Below are 18,205 nucleotides of genomic sequence, written 5' to 3' on the forward strand. Positions count from 1 at the left end.
ATTGTGCTGCCCCCACCCAAGCTTGCTGCTCCTGCCTTCCCTCTTCCTAGCCATCCATTGTCCAAGTCCATGTCCCTGCTCTCCTATTACAGCCCAGTGTGGCCGTTGTTCTGCCACTGGCCTTCCCGCCTTCTCTGAGCAGTTAGCTTGCTGCCCATCCACCTCCTCCCTATCCTCTGTGTCTGAATCCATGGACTAGCCTCCTCCCTCCTGCCGTGCATGGTCTGATGTGCTGCCACTGCCCTCCATTTAGCATGATGTACCAGTCCATTCTTCCTGCCTTCCAGTGCCAAAATCTATGCCCCATGATTGAACTCCTGCTTAGCCTCTGTGCTTAGCTTACTGCCCCTATTATCCTCCCCCTTCCCTTTGATGTCTGTGTGCATGCCCCTGCTCCATCCTTTTTGCCCACCATGTTCCACGACCTGCCGCTGCTATCTACTCTGAGTGTTCTGTTGAGCTGCCACTCCCCTCCCACCAGCCTAGCATTGTCAGGTGACTGTAACCTGTCCCTGCCACCTCCACCCTGCCTGTCCACATTCCATGCCCCTATTCCACTCCTCCTGTACTCAATGGTCCACTTTACTGCCACACCCTTGTGCCCTCCATGGTCTGTTGTGCTGCAACTGCTCCTCCTGCCTTACCCGCGTGGTCTGTTGTGAGGCCCCTTCCCCTGAACTCACTTGTCTGTGCCCAGGTCCTTACCCTCCCTTCTATCCTCCATGGTTCTTTTTGCATGCCCCTGCCCCCTCCTTCTTGCCCATCATAGCCATTGTGCTGCCACTAACCCTCCGGCTTGCCATGCATGGTCTTCTGTGCTGCCCCTGACCCCTCCCACCTTACCTACATGGGCTGTGTGTGCCATTATAGTCTCACTGTTGCTCTCCATGGTGTGTCTTGCTTCTAGTGCCCATTCTGCCAGACATCCATGGTCATCTTGCTGCTTCTGCCATTCCCCTTTGCCCCCAGCCCTCTGTTTCCATCTGCAGACCCCTATTCCCTGTCTCCTGGCTTGTCTGTTCCATTGTAATGCCCCTGATCCGTCCCTCCTGCACTTTATGGTCCGTTATGCTGCAGCTTTCTCTCCTGTCTGTCCATTATGGTCAGCGAGCTTCCATTGCCTCTCTCCCCTCTGTTCTCTGTTGTCCATGTGCATGGTCCTGTCCCCTCCCTATTGCTGTCTATGGATTGTCATGCTGCACTACCGTCCTGCATGCCCTGTGTGGTGTATTGTGCTGCTGCAAACCCTGATGCCTGCCCTGTAGGGTCAGTTTGATGCACCTCTCCATGTCCCTCCTGTCCACTGTTATCCGAGCCCATGTCCCTACCCCAATTCCTCCAGCCTTCCATGATCCAATGTACCATACTTGCTAACATTTTGAACTTGGTAAGAGGGAAATTAAAAGAAAAACTGGGGTATTGATTTTCCCATTTGACTTACATTGAAAAAGAGGAGATTGCAGACATGAGACAGATCAAATAAAGCCCATGTGGGCTTAAAAACATTTAAAGTTTCCTGGATGAATCGGGTCTGTTGGCATGTATGGTTGTACTACCACTGCCTCTTCCTTCTGCCCACAATGGTCCATTATATTGTCACAGCCTCTCTTGCCACTCCTGTATTGCTAGTTTGTTGCCCCTGCCCCCCTTTCCACTGCCCTCCATAGTCTGTTGTGCTGCCACTGCCCTTCCTGTCTGCCCAGTGTGATCAATTTGTTGCCTCTGCACCCTCCTACCTGCCTTCAAATTTCAGAGTCCCTGCCCCTGGCCTCTGCCTCTGAACATTATCCTAATGAACAACTAGATTGCTAACATTCTATATTTATTACAAAAGTGTGGAACGCCTGACGTCCTCTTGATGTAATCAAAACTGTAATACCCAGAGCATTTCCTTAAGAAATTACATATATGAGAGGGTATTATTTGCATCAGAATTATGGTTAATGCTCTAAAAAACTAATATGAGGACATATTTTCTGAGTTTTAAAATAGCGACAAAGCACTTTTAAATTATTTGTTATCTTTATGTTTTTTTATCCAGTTGACCACTTGATTAAACGTTGCTCATTAGATCACTGTAGTAAAGCTTCTGCTCACCAGGGAAGTCTGCTGCGGGTATTCAAAGTGCATGTTTCAGTCTGCATGTCAGAATGTTTTTAATGAAATGGAAGAGAATTTGAGAAGTCACTCAAAATGTGCCCTAATTTTTCTTTCCTCAGCACTAATCATAATTTCTATGGCAAAATGTACCCCCTCATGTTGTTTCTTTTTTAATTAAATGTTTTAAGTGTTACCACTTTATTCCAATCAAGATGGCTTCAGGTGTGCCATACTTTTGTCATAAGTAGGACTGTTAGCGCTCTAGTTGTTCTTTAGAACACTCCGGGACATTCTGTCATTGGGCTATACGTATGCTACATCTGGGTGATATTTGTGCTACATTTGGGCTCTTTAGTCTCTTGTGGCCATCTTGGGAGACTTATTTGTAATGAAGTTTCCTAATTTCCTCATTTACTACAGTCTCCTCAGTAGGAAATACTTTCAGTTTTTTACTTTGATTCCATCAAGAAGGCATTCAGATGTGTCACACATTTGCCATAAATACTGAATGTTAGCACTCTAATTGCTCATTAGATCACTGTAGAAAAGCTACTGCTCACCAGGGAAGTCTGCTGCTGGTATTGAAAGTGCATGTTTCAGTCTGCATGTCAGAATTGTTTAATGACATAGAAAAGGATTTAAGAAGTCACTCAAAATGTGCTGTAATTTTTCTTTCTGCAGCACTAATCATACTTTCTATGGCAAAATAAACCCCCTCATTGTGTTCCTTTTTTAAATTAAATGTTTTAAGAGTTACCACTTTATTCCAATCAAGATGGCTTCAGGTGTGCCATACCTTTGTAATAAGTAGGACTGTTAGCGCTCTAGTTGTTCGTTAGAACACTCTGGGAAGCAGCAGTAGAACACAAAGGAATCAGCTGACAGTCTCTGCCCTTGTTGGATGTACATGTTTTACTGAGAATGTCAGAGTTCATTCTCACATGACTGAGAAAGATAATGTGAATTTACAGATAATATGCTCTCAGTTTAGCTTATAGATCCCCTTCCAAACCACTGAGGGAAAATCATGAGAAAGTAGTTTTCTCTCAAACATGATGCATGATATCCCAGCAGAAGGTTTTTTCACATGGTAAAATCACCTTAGAACCCACCACAATTCCTAAAATGAGTATGGTACCATCAACAAATGATTTATAATGTAACTAAAGTCTTAAAACCTTCTATTAACTGCAATGCTTTTTAATTAGGTCCCCCTTATTTGTCTAGCAACGTGACAATAAAACAGTGATAGAGCAAAATTCACCCAACAGCGGGTTTATGTGGAATAAAAGAACTAAATAGATTTTACCATTTGCGAAATGCATTATGCTCCAATATTGAATTGACTATCCTAACAATTCACAAGAGAGAACCAGTCCTCGCAGAATAATCAGGCAAAGACAGAACTATTGATCTGAAAAGTGAGAGTACTAGGGAAAAAGGTCATAGAAATTGTGTCCCTAATAACGTTTGTGCTAATCTGTTACAGGTGCCCTTCATTCATACCCAGTGGTAAGTGTTGGAGGGAAAACCAAGAAGCACCTGGACGGGTGGAGTCTCTCTTTTATCCCATTCCCATTTTCCCTTTTATTAGTGCTTTAGACTGGGGTATTTACTAGCGTGCTTCGGTCAAGGGCACTGACGAAGGGAACTGAAGAAAAATATTCTGCTCCTGAGGAAGTCGAATCTTGGTACCTGACACTGTGCGAGCATTCCTAGCTGGTTCTGCCAATCAATAGTGATTTTACATTCTCCTCACAAATCGCTTGGGACCACAATGTCAAACAGGGTATCCAAATCCTTTAGCAAAATCTTCGAAACCTTCACAAATGATTTAACCTTTTATACCATTCAACTGGATGCTCCCTTAATTTTGGGAAGTCATTTGTAAAGGACAATATATCTTGCCTAGTCCAAGGGACGTGTACATATCCTCCTCCGGGTACATCACGCATAGTGAGCATTCTCATTCCCTCAGCCCCATCGTCCTCAATGACTGGGAACATTTGTATTGTGACTTTCTTTGTTTTCTTCTTCTTAGTCCATTGACCTTCCCACTTTTCTAACTCTCCCCACTTTCTTAAGCTAGCTAGCAGCTTTTTGATTTGTAACCTCATTCCATGTTTTCAATGCTTTTTTTTTCAAATATTGAACCGGACTGAAGAAGAGGAGATTGCTCGTGCTTATTAAGGTGCCTAGCCATTTCAATTTGGAAGAAGTTAATTCCGTCTTCTGTGAAGTATTCGTATTGGCACAATAGAACCTTGCCTCATTAAGCCCTGATGAAGTTACTCAGTTCCCTGTTTGCGAACTAAATGCATTGGCTGGTTTTGTGATTTGAATAAAGAACAATTTTGAAGAGAATACTATGAACTTACATACATTTTTTGGTGCACCTCCTTCCTGTTCTACATAAAAATTAAAATCTGTACTCAATGACATTGAAGGGTGACAAGTGCTGGAGACGTTGTGCACGACTCAAGAAAACTTATTTGCAACACTAAAGGGAGGTGCTATCCATCACGTCCGTCGCTCAGTTTTGCTGTTGGTTTTATCATGTTTTCGATATCTCTGTTACTAAAATCTACATCTATTAGGTATTATTTATAATGTCTTAGATTTTTGTACATCCACCCTGTATTTCTGCCCCAATTCAAACAATTTTTCCTGTGTGGTTCGGGCACGTCTGATAATATCCTTACAGATGAACTATAGCTCATCATCCTGATAAGTGATTATATTAGTAGGGCTTATTGTTCCTATAATCCTCCAATTCCACCTTGAATCTTGCAACATCGACAGACTTATACTTTTTGGTCTCTGAATGATTCGCTCAATTGCTTCTAACACCCTTGTCATTAACCGGAGTGACCATGCCTTTAAGCCAATCATCGAGTTCCTTAGAAGTAGGACCTGTTTGTCCCTCTAATGTATTCCCAAGTAAATCTTCACACTGACCTTCCGTCTCTATTAGGGTTCGAATGTAAAAGGGACTCATAAGAATCTGTTGATCCCATTGGGAGAGTGTTTCCAATGGCATTCTGTGTTACCCACAAAGGAGTTGCTATTCCGCTTCCAGGTACATAAACGGTCTGAGAGGTTTGAAAGGTCTGAAAAGTCTGAAAGGTAATTGTAATTGTAATTGTGTGTGTCTTGTAAAGCGCACTTCTACCCGCACCGCAGGCCTCGTAGCGCTATAGACCACTGGGGAACCCGTCCTGGCTTTCCCTGTGAGATAGTCCCTCCTGGGAGTCTCCAAGGTGAAACCAGGCATCCCCGGCGTTTGTGAGGGGCCGTTGTGGAGATGAGGCAAGCTAATGCCCAGAGTTGCCGAGTGTGATCTCTGGTTGGAGTAGGCACCGATGCGAGAATTATTGAGTCCGCTGATCCTGGTCCAAGACCCTGCCGCGTCGGGAATCGAACCCTGGTCCCGGGCCGTTCTCTGCTCTCGGGTCTGCCGCCTCTAACCAGTGAGCCGCACCACTCCACTTGAGTCTGAGCTTGTCCTGACCTTTCGCTTGAGGAATTTAATTGGATGATTTGCACAATTGAACCAGTGTTGAGTCTACAAGAAATACCTGCTGAGGTTGGAATTAGAGACATCTGAGTAGGGTGGCTTAGTCTCAAATCTGCAAGAGTCGAGGTTGAACCATTCATCTCTGGAGGTACGACCAATGTATGTGAGTGTTTTCCTCTGTTCCCAATCTGATATGAAGGAACTTCAGGACCTATGGTCCATGGAACAGTCAAAGCATCAGGGCATTTAAAAAACTCTGAATATTTGCATCGGGGATTCCTGTAGTGCCTCTCACGGATGTGAAAGGAGTGTGGGGTACTGGGTATTAGGGATTTTCCCCTATACGAATCTGTTTTACTCTGTGGCTGATCCTCGTTATAAGGTGGTCGACAGTTCAGTAATAATTTATGCAGGAATTTGTCATCAAAATTTACTATTCCTTTCTCCAGCCAGAAGTAGTATCTGTGGATTCTCTAGATGTTTTTTTCTTTTCCCTTCGCTTCCCTTCACCTTCCTTCTCTACAACAAATACAGGATACATTTGAGCTCCTTCTGCCTGCTATATCTTTCCTCCAAGCTTACTGCTGTGTATCTCATCTAACCTCAACATATCAATTCAAAGTATTCTCGTACTTCCCCTGAAATGTCTGCTTCTCTTTTTGGTGGGCCATCTATTCCCATTCATCAAGTGCCTCAAATGGCATAGGCTTAGGAGGCAGTTTAATCCCATACACCTGTCTCCCCAAATTCTCAAGCATGCTAATGTTGAATGTTCTGGATTGTGGGAAAGCTAAGCATTCATCTTTCTCGGTATATTTCATCCAGTATTCGAGCCATTTACAAGCATAATATCCTCGCTATTGTGTCATGGATAATGCTGGTGGTATTGGTTCCCCTTCTATAGTGGGTAGGGGTATACGCCCATGCATCAAGCTCTTTAAATTGTTTAAAATGTTCATTTTTCACTGATCATACAATTGTCTTTCACAAGTGATTCTCTTCAACAAATTTCCTTTACCCTTCCTTGTTTTGTTCCAACCAACCAATACCAATGCGGTTCTCTGTGACGTCCTCAACCTATCCAAGTGCGGTGTTACACCAACTGACCAATACCAGTACGGCACACAGTGACGTTGAACTTAATCCTCGCAGCGACTACCCCTCCTTCACAATCCTTCTAGCTAATTTTTTTGTAGGCACTAATTCACATATAATGCACGCTACTTCAACAACCCTGTCTGCTCTGCTATAGAAAGTAAGGATTCTCTCAGATAAAATGTTGTAATAAACCCTATAGTCTGTCTCAACTTAACATGCACTTAAAGTGAAATCTCGTCCAGCGCGATTTCTCTCTAATCGTCACAAGCCCTCCCTGTGCGCTGAGAGCACCTGTAACAAATGTATCCCTCAATCTCACAAAAGAAAACTTCCTTCACTTAGTTGTACTGTTGGTGACTTCTCACGAACAGCACCGTCAAAACACAGCAGACAACTTTCTCAGCGTATGCCACACTGAGATCGCCCATACGGGTATGTATCTATCCAGGGATCTTAGAGCACCTTGGTCCTGACAACAACTTTAACATCTTTGCATAAAGTGCATCACCCAACCATGGACTCTAACCACTTCCCATAACCTCACACATCCAAATCACTTCACTGCAATTCAAGTGTAGGCATTTGTAATGCGGAACCCCATTGATACTCACACCACTGTTTTAAATCATCTTCCCCTCAATTCTCCAATACTGGCACTCGGTCACCTTCAACAGAACATGTAGCTTTGGATTTGGGCAATATGGGCAACATTTTGCTCAAGGGATGTCAAAATAGGTATTTCAGTAGAAGCCCCCTCTTATCCTCACTTTATCAGACAGAAAACTATCCGACACGCTACCAGAATTACTGTTCTAGCATTTTGGGCCCTTTTCGTCTTCTCCTGGTCCTCCAATGGACCTTGCATTGTACCGAGAGGGGTGTGGTATAAAAAGTTCAATCAGCCATTCAATGAGGACCAGGAATTGGATAACTGCTATTCAAACTGATAATTAAATGCATATATACCACTCTCAAGACTATACTATACAAGTAAAGGATTAGGTCTGGCAGACCAAATCTCCTAAAGAAATTTAGAAGGGCCAATATTGTAGGAGAGTAGGATCTGCTTACTATGGTTGCCCCAACTTTTTGCTTGTGTTTTGCTGTTTTTCGACTTTAGTCTGGCTGGGTCCCTGCTATCCAGGACCCTAGCCTAGCTGCTTCCTCTCTAAAATGATTGCATGTACTTTAGGTACACTACAGTTTGGTTACTGAATCACCCTTGTGAGTACCTAGTATGTGGTACACTAGATACTAAGGGCATAGGCACCCCAGAGGCCTACCAGAGGCTGAAGCATGTATTATGCCACCCCTGGAAAGCCTTCCAAAATGACACCACAGGACTGCTATTGCAGCCTGGGTAAGGTGGTGCATGCATCCTTTACTAAGATATAGGTTACCTATATCTACCTTTATTCACTGACACATATTTGTTTTATTTGTGGTTGTAGAGCGCAACATTCATCCCGAGGGACATCACAGCGCTAAGACAAAGAAAAGCGCAGGTTAATGTAGGAGTGTGATATTCTACTTGACAGGTTAATAGATGGGGAATAGGTGAGTTTTTAGCTTTTTCCTGAACATTAGGTAGTCTTCCGTCATACGAAGTTCCGATAGGAGTTTATTCCAGAGAACCGCTGTTAATTTTGTGAATGATCGGTCACCCATCCTGACTTTAGTCGTACGCTTGACTGACGCCAATGCCTGATGGTGGGATATCAGGATGCGCGAGAGTACATACAAATCTAACTTACCATGTAGGATTTGTGGACCAGTTTTATATAGCGTTCTATGTGCATAACACAAGAGGTTAAAATTGGCTCTTTGGCGGACTGGTAACCAATGTAACTCCTTCATACAGAAGGAGGCTGAACTGTATTTGCTCCTATTGCATATCAGTTTAGCAGCTGCATTTTGGACCACTTGGAGTCTGGTAAAACGATAGTCCGCCATGCCAACGCACAGTGCGTTGCCATAGTCCAGCCTACTCACAAGAAGTGCCTGTGTCACAGTTTTCCTACAGTTTAAAAGGATCCAGGGAAAAAGTCGTTTAAAAATGTTTAGTGTGGCGAAACTTCTCCTGCACAATAGGCGTACTTGATTCTGCATGGCAGGGCGTCATCAAAGATGACGCCCACATTTTCAACAGCCTACCTTGGTTCAGGGACAGTGCCCAGCGTTTGGGGCCACCAGCTATTATCCCAAATTTCATGGGCGCCTCTGAAAAGTAGGATCTCTGATTTTCCATCATTTAGCTTAAAGCAATGTCCAGACATCCAACCAGCAATTTCTGTAAGGCAGTGTATAAGATTGTAAATGTAAACCTATCAGTCACTTCTATGGCAGGCTTATCAATCCTGAAGGCAGAGTGCTTGGTTTGTGTGAGAGGGTGCCCATGCATGAGCAGGGCCCCTCTGAAGATTTCGGAGCCTATTCTCTGAGGCTGTTCTGGGATGCAGCCAGACCATATACTCTTAAGTACATTATAACCTTGCGGTAAATGCTAACTTTGGAATGGCTGCATGGAAACATGTCATGTTTGGTGTTAAACACCTTGGAATCCTACCCCCCCCCCCCCCAATCATGGCGGCGGTGGTAGAATTCCACCCTTCTAGAGGGAGAGACAAGTACACACTGGTCTAACTGGTAATAGTTTAAAAGAGCCATGGCATCACCAAATGGATGCTGCAGCCACAGACACAAGTCTGGTCTCCTGCTGCGGGCCGAAGCTACGGCGGCGGAGGCCTGGACAATAGGTTTCCTGTCACAGGGAGGTGCAACCACCTCCCAGACAGGCTTTTGTGTATTGGGGCTGGGTGGGTGCACTCTTAGAGTGGGTTGAAAGTCTGCACTGGGGGCACATTTGGTGTCCCAGTGCATATCCCAGTTCAACCCGGTTGAAGGGGCTTCCAGCCCCTGCTCTGGTGCAAAAATGGACAAAGGGAATGGGTGTAGCCACCCCTCTTCCCTGACCCTCCCATAGGTGGGTCCCCAGAGTATGTCCATCACCTTTTCTTAGTATAAGTAAGGGACCCCTAGCAACAGGACTTTAGATTACACCTGGACAAAACTCTGAAACTGAATCCTGGAACTTCGATGCTCTACTAAAGACTTGAGGATGGAAGAATCTCCCTTTGGGTCAAGGAGTGACTCCCCTGTTCAAGCGAGCACCAACAAAGCATTTGCCGGTCTGCATCTCCAAAGCTCCCGCCAGGCTCCGAAAATTTTGCAGCTCTGGAAGTGGATTTTCAGACTTCTCAAAGGCCGACCAGAGTCCCCAGCAAAGCTGAGACCCGCAGCCCTCATGAGTGACGTGGGACCGGAACCCCTGGATACCATGCACATTTGCTACTGCATTACCTTCTGGGTGAGGTAGCTCGAGTACTCCGGTGCTCTCGTGGGTCTTGGCCCTAGAACGTCCTAGTTCTAAAGGAGTTTGCTCCAAGTCCTCTTCTAAGTGTCATTTAGCTTTAAACTTCCAACCGCAACTTTCCCCATAGAAGTTAATGGTGATTTGCTGCTGTGTTCACACACTGCACGCAACCCCCGTGGGTCCCCTGTGTCACTGCTTTGGGTGGTTCCTGGTGGCCCCAGCGGTTCTAAAGGCTCTAGGCCTTGTATCTATGCAAGTCGGAGTTCTTATACCACTTTCTTAATATATGGTTTGTTATTTTCCTAGGGTTCAAAGTATATTATGCTAATTTACTGTGTGCTATTGAGTTTACTGTATGTACTTTTACCTCTAGCCTCTTAAAGAGACTAGTGGGATGTGTTTAGAATAAATAAATATATTTTATATATAAACCTGGTGTGGTTCTCCGTTCATTTGGTCATTCACGAGAATATAGACTGGTAAAACAAGCTACTTTACATTCCTCCAAGACTTAGCCTGAAGGCTGCTCTCCACAGCTACCACTAGGATAGCTTGTCTATAAGGTTGTCTTTGACCTACCATCAATGAGGGTCGATTGGACTGGTGCAAGGTGCCCACTAGAATAGGGGACAGCATATGCCAGGCCAACTTTTCACGAATATCATACAAACCAGTACGTCAGTTCAAGATATATAGAACAAAAACATTAATACTCGATATCCAGAGATTTCTCTAATGCGATCCCTTCCAGTCGTCAATAAATCAATTGAAACGCACACTCGAATGGAAATAAACCATAGTAAGACAGAGGCAGTCTGATTTAGTTAACTTTTATCAAGATTTAAAAAGGCATTAGTACTAAAGCTTGATTCAAAATGAAGAATAGCTGAATTAAGTCAAATTTGGCATAAAGCGACCAAAGCTCTGGAAAGTCCAGGACGGGGCTTGAGCTATGTAGGCTCAAAGGAGTCTCCCATGAGGGAAAGAGACCGCCAAGGCGCACACAGCGTATGCCGCAGTCCGGAGTCCGCAAAGGCACATCTGGATCCAAAGAATAGATCAGCAAAGGAAGATCCGCAAGAATGAACGCTCTCCCACGAAAGGTGGAGGAGAGCTCTTCTGTTTACGTCAAATGAGTGTATAATATAATCCATAGGTTCTAGGGTGACGCCTCCTTGGTCAACTTACTTGGTCGGACCACTCAGTCCATTGGTCAGTTCGTATAGGGTGACTTGACATGCGACATAAAGAAGAGACATATTGTAGAAACATAGGCAGATGCAGAATACGTAAGCTGTCAGGCAATCCAGTAGGTGTATCCTGTTCAACAAAGATCCTTTAGTAAAAGCACGTGAGCAAGTTCAAGAGGACAGTTTCTCAGGCAGATATTACCAAAGTGGCAGAATTTGTGTCTAATAGTCCTTGTATGCAGTGGGAACTCTTGAAATAAAACATAGTTTCAATTCACTTGGTAATCTTAAAATCTTTCCACTGAGAGTGAAGTTGAGCAGAACAAAGAGCATGCTTTCAAACAGGCAGGACTGCATTCAATTCAGGCCAATACAAGCAAAGAATATAAAGTATTGAAATATACATTTTTATGGAGAAATAAAAGATTCAAACTTTGTTTTCAGCTTGTTTGCACTTAGAAAGGAGGTTAATGTCACTGTAAATCTTATGTGTAACTGTGACGTATCACTGCATTTTCAAAGCACCAATGTGCAAAATTATTTCAAATCCCTACTAACTAACATTGTTTCAGGCGATGTACATTAGCACATATATGAAGATCATTCTCTGAAAGATTCAAAGCATGAGCTTTTAATACATAAGTGCAGCCAATGTTCTCTTTTCTCTCCAGGTGTTCATTTTCACATAAGCACAGATGGAGTTTAGAATGAAACTCCACATTAGCACATAATATGTCATCTAGACTACATTAGTTTTCATTAATTCTTCACATACATTAATTATTTAATAACGATGGTTACTAAACTCGCTATAACACGTGAGTAATGACTTTTCGATTAGGCATCAAAAGAATACACCAATGAGATTTAGTGAAATTGAATCTATGTTATTTTATTTAATATTTTGTCGAGTCTGCCCTCTTCTCCAGGCTTTTATGAGGCCGCACCTGATATTCCTCGAGATTTTCCCTAAGGTATAATGTGTGCGCGTCTATCATGGTTTCCTCAAAAGTGTCAAAGTCGGTTCTTGTGTCATTTTCAAGTGTTGCAGTTGTCCCACTGTATCACTACAGCGCAGGCTCCCTAGCGCCATGACGCAAGGGTGCCCACGTTAGAGCTATTCGGCCAAAAGTGCGCCAGTGCAAGGAAAGGACAGGAGTGCGTTGCGTAATGGTAAATATGGTGCATTCCTCCCCTTTCACTCAATGTAGCGCAGCACGGCGGCTTCCAGTGCTGCGTGAACGTATTATAGATCTGGGACTAGGCCTCTTTTAGATTTTCCTTGTTGCTGCATCTATTTGAAAAGCTTCGAGCCTCCATGGTAAACGATTTTTGAAGCTCTATTAAACAGACTATATTTCATTTCTATTTTGTTCCTTTATATTTTGATAAAGCTTCATAGTTTTCTCCAATTTACTGCTCTCAAATTCTGTATTTGAGTCAGCCTTTTCTTAATTAATGTTGTTCTTATATGTTGTTTTGAACCTTATTCATAGAAAGACCATCCCTTCCTATGCAAACTGGCCGCCACCAGATGCAGATGATCTAAGCGCCACCTCAGCCGCAACAACACAGCTGATGGTGTAAACTCTTCCAAACAGTTGAGGTTGTCTCCAGCTAAGGACAAGAGTATGGAGCATGCAGAAGGGGCTCAAAGGAGTTGAATCCAGAGGCTGACCAGCACAGAGGCGGTAGAAGGATTCTGAGTTGAGTAGGAAGACACAACTACTGGAACAGTGTGAGGATTGTAGTATGGTTTACTCACAAAATGTAACTACCAACTGATTCAGAGATTGATTTTTGGTCTAGTACTTCTTGAATTTTTAATCAGAATTTATAAAGCATATAAAACGTGTCTGCCCCCCCTTCCCAGATAATAGAGATGAAGACTATGATTTGGGTGTCATCCGCATAGGACAACACGTGGGAGCAGAAAAAGCGCAAAAGTTTCACCAGAGGCGCGACACACAGGTTAAATAGAGTAGAGGAAGGAACCCTGAAGGGCTCCACCAGGAAGTTGGAAAGGCTAAGTGCTAAAGTCCACGCAGCTGGCTGTGAGAGTTCTGGTCACTAAAAACAACGTCCCTCAGCCCAGCCTGTCGCATCGTGAGAGATGGTGTCGAAGGCTGCGGACAGATCAAGCTTATACGACCACGACTGACAAAATGGGAAGGGGATGTTTTTTCTGACCTAAATAGAAGTTTCTTCTTGCAAAAACCGTGAAAGCCGCTGTGGTCTGCAGGTTACAATGTGATTTCTGCAGCAGGTACCTGACCCAATGAGCTATATTCTACCTTGAGTCTCAATGTCTAGCAGAAGTGAAGTGATCCATGGGCTGAATGTGCCTGACAGTGAGAGTGTTGAGGTGAGAGCAATGACAACAGACTTGCAAGACCTGTAAACTAGCACATTATTTATGTTAAGCCTTGAATTGGCAGAAACAAATGTCTGTTACTTTTGTAGACATGTTGTAGCAACTTTCAGCCAGAACCAAAACACATGAGCAATTAAAATCCAAAATCTAGAAATCTTTATAAATAGAAATTACTGCCTTGAAGCAAGTAAATCAGTTCTGAACATGATCTACAGCAGCTCTTCCTCTAATGATCAGACACACATCTGCAGGCCTGCCCCTCCACTGCTTACCTCAGCTCTATGGCTGAGGACATGTAGTTACAAACCACAGGAAAGACCTTCTCTGTGAAGGTGTCTGTGTAGGTGAAGAGGTGCTCCAGGGTCTCAGCATTGAAGAATGACACCAGCCCCCCCTCGAAGTCCAGGTAAACTCCAATGGGGCTTACTAAAGGAAGCGCTCTCGAAAGTCTCTCAGGCATACTGTGAATGTAGGGAAGATGTTCCGCACGCGCCAAAACCCAGAAGCCGCTCTCGGGCCGAAATCTCTGTACATAGGCATTCCTAGTAACAGACTCCCTGGCCACCCCTACATACCACAATATTAAAGACAATATTTTGCCAACGTGTTTGGGCACCGTCAGCTCCCAGTAATGCCTCCCAGAGGTGAAGCCTACAGTTCCAAGAACACAAGAAGGTTTCCAAAATCTCTTTGCATTCTTAGCAATATTTTGTTTATTACGAAGCCTTGTGACTCGCTTTCCATCTGCAGAGATGTTGAGTGCAGGATGAGCCGTGTTTGGATCCAGGAAGATGGATTCTGAGAAGAAAAAGACAAGGTTACTCTGTTGAGCTATCAGGACCTCCTTCTTAATCTGTCTTCAAACCACTGAGCCCAGCAGCTTCCTTCTATCATCCATCCTCCCATCTGTCCATCACCCCTTCCATTGCCCATATGTGCATCCTCCTGTCTATCCAGGTCTCAGGTCCTTCGTATCCCTCTCCACCCTTCTGACCCCAGCAGCTTCCTTCTATCATCCATCCTTCCATCTGTCCATCACCCCTTCTATTGTCCATCTGTGCATCCTCCTGTCTGTCCAGCTCTCAGGTCCTTCGTATGCCTCTCCACCCTTCTGACCCCAGCAGCTTCCTTCTATCATCCATTCTTCCATCTGTCCATCACCCCTTCCATTGTCCATCTGTGCATCCTCCTGTCTGTCCAGCTCTCAGGTCCTTCTTATCCCTTTCCCCCTTCTGAGCCCAGAACCTTCCTTTTGTCATCCATCCTTCCATCTGTCCATCACCCTTTCCATTGTCCATCTGTGCATCCTCCTGTCTGTCCAGCTCTCAGGTCCTTCGTATCCCTCTCCACCCTTCTGATCCCAGCAGCTTCCTTTTGTCATCTATCCTTCCATCTGTCCATCACCCCTTCCATTTTCTATCTGTGCATCCTCCTGTCTGTCCAGCTCTCAGGTCTTTCTTTCTGATCTATCTCCACCCTTCTAAGCCCATCCGCTTCCTTCTGTCAACCCTCTTTCCTTGTGTCCACCCCGCCGTCGTCCATCTGTGCATCCTCCTGTCTCTCCACCGCTCTTCATTCATGAGACAGTATAAATAAACCCAAAGCTTTAGAAACCTCTGAATCAATAACCTCTACCTTTAAGATGACCATAAAACCTGGAAATGCCTTCAGACATGTTCTATAAGAAAGATTATCTCCAGGGCACTGGGGCCATGTTTGTTATAATTTTGTTCAGAAGCAAATTCCCTCTCCAGTGTTATCACATGATCTCCAGGTGGGTCAGACCTGAGGTAGCTCATTATTATCAACACTGGACAAAAATGTTTCCTGTATCCCAGCCTGAATACATGTCTGATTGGTCTGTACTGTTCAATGGATGAAATGCCAAATTGCACAGGTTTATGTACAGAAATGTTGCGCGAACGGCTGACCGTGGCTGAATGTTGACGCCATGCCAACAGATGGTCTACTTTGCACCCATGCTTGATGATGCAACAATAAAAACAAATTTAAAAAAAAAATCTACACTGGACAAAGATAGAGAGGAGGAGAACAGACTGAAGCAGGAGTGTGACTATGTCTGGACTCAAGAGAAACCCTCCCTTGTAAATCCGTGACTGAAAGGTGTCTCCTGGCTCCTGTAGGAGGAAAAAATCCAGACAAATACTCTGTGTGCTCCAGACAAGACCTGCTGAGCCAAAGGGTAGGCTGCATCCAAGGAAGGCTTCCAGTTACATCCATCTACGCAAAAGAGACCGGGCTCAATGCAGGCTTTCTATTACATCCATCCAACAATAAGTTACAGGACTGCATGCAGACACTAAATTCCTATTAGATCCATCCAACAATAAGGGACAAGGCTGCATGCAGACACCGGCTCCTGATTACATCCATCCAACAATAGGGAACTGGACTGCATGCAGACACTAAATTCCTATTAGATCCATCCAACAATAAGGGACAAGGCTGCATGCAGACACCGGCTCCTGATTACATCCATCCAACAATAAGGAACTGGACTGCATGCAGACACTAAATTCCTATTAGATCCATCCAACAATAAGGGACAAGGCTGCATGCAGACACCGGCTCCTGATTACATCCATCCAACAATAGGGAACTGGACTGCATGCAGACACTAAATTCCTATTAGATCCATCCAACAATAAGGGACAAGGCTGCATGCAGACACCGGCTCCTGATTACATCCATCCAACAATAAGGAACTGGACTGCATGCAGACACTAAATTCCTATTAGATCCATCCAACAATAAGGGACAGGACTGCATGCAGACACCGGCTCCTGATTACATCCATCCAACAATAAGGAACTGGACTGCATGCAGACACTAAATTCCTATTACATCCATCCAACAATAAGGGACAGGACTGCATGCAGACACCGGCTTCTGATTACATCCATCCAACAATAAGTTACAGGACTGCATGCAGACACTAAATTCCTATTACATCCATCCAACAATAAGGGACAGGACTGCATGCAGACACCGGCTTCTGATTACATCCATCCAACAATAAGTTACAGGACTGCATGCAGACACTAAATTCCTATTACATCCATCCAACAATAAGGGACAGGACTGCATGCAGACACCGGCTTCTGATTACATCCATCCAACAATAAGTTACAGGACTGCATGCAGACACTAAATTCCTATTACATCCATCCAACAATAAGGGACAGGACTGCATGCAGACACCGGCTTCTGATTACATCCATCCAACAATAAGTTACAGGACTGCATGCAGACACTAAATTCCTATTACATCCATCCAACAATAAGGGACAGGACTGCATGCAGACACCGGCTTCTGATTACATCCATCTAACAATAAAGGACAGGACTGCATGCAGACACCGGCTTCTGATTACATCCATCCAACAATAAGGAACAGGACAGCATGCAGACACCGGCTTCCTATTACGTCCATTCAACAATAGGGTACAGGTCTGAATGTGCACCCTGGCATCCTATTACATACATCCAATAATAAGACGACAAGTCTGAATGCAGACACTGGCTTCTTATTACATCCTACCAACAATAGGGTACAGGACTGCATGCAGACACAGGCTTCTGATTATAGCCATCCAATGATAAGGGGCAGGACTGCATGCAGACACCGGCTTCTGATTACAGCCATCCAATGATAAGGGGCAGGACTGCATGCAGACACAGGCTTCCTATTACATCCTCTCATCAATAAAGGACAGGACTGCATGCAGCCAGCAGTTTCCAATTTCCATCATCCAACAATAAGGGACAGGACTGCATGCAGTCAGCAGCACCGTAATAGATTGATCCAACAATTAGAGTCAGACCTACATGCTACTCTTTTACTAATCCAACAATAATGGGAAAGATTGCAGGCAGACAACAGCTTCTAAGAAATCCATCCAACAATAAGGGACCGGACAGCATGCAGACACCGGCTTCCTATTATATCCATCCAACAATAGTGGACTGGACTGCATGCAGACACAGGATTCGTATTACATCAATCCAACAATAAGGCACAGGACTGCACGCAGACATCAGCTTCATATTACATCAATCCAACAATAAGGCACAGGACTGCACGCAGACATCAGCTTCCTATTACATCAATCCAACAATAAGGCACAGGACTGCACGCAGACATCAGCTTCCTATTACATCAATCCAACAATAAGGCACAGGACTGCACGCAGACATCAGCTTCCTATTACATCAATCCAACAATAAGGCACAGGACTGCACGCAGACATTAGCTTCCTATTACATCAATCCAACAATAAGGCACAGGACTGCATGCAGACATCAGCTTCCTATTAAATCCATCCAACAATAAGGGAATAAGGGGCGGGACTGCATGCAGACACCGGCTTTCTATTACATCCATTCACCAATAGGCAGGGCTGCATGCAGATAATGTGAGAAGTTATCCTGGCATATGATGTCCACTAGTTCTAGTGGGGACCTTGCACCAGTCTAATCGACCCTTATGGCTGGTGGTTGTAAAGTCAACCTTACAGAAAGCTATCCTAGTG

The 18,205-nt window shown here is 44.3% G+C and overlaps 1 protein-coding gene across 1 annotated transcript in view; it reads right to left on the reverse strand.

Moving 5' to 3' along the window:
• Positions 1-18,205, reverse strand: part of LOC147736943 (scavenger receptor cysteine-rich domain-containing protein DMBT1-like) — a 533,293-nt gene that overhangs the window by 339,003 nt on the left and 176,085 nt on the right. Inside the window, exon 7 of the mRNA XM_086922344.1 lies at positions 13,925-14,450. Coding sequence (XP_086778470.1) covers positions 13,925-14,450 — 526 coding nt within the window. The remainder of the gene's footprint in view (positions 1-13,924; positions 14,451-18,205) is intronic.

Source organism: Lissotriton vulgaris, chromosome 1_1, assembly GCF_964263255.1.
Source record: "Lissotriton vulgaris chromosome 1_1, aLisVul1.2, whole genome shotgun sequence".
Lineage (NCBI taxonomy): Eukaryota > Metazoa > Chordata > Amphibia > Caudata > Salamandridae > Lissotriton > Lissotriton vulgaris.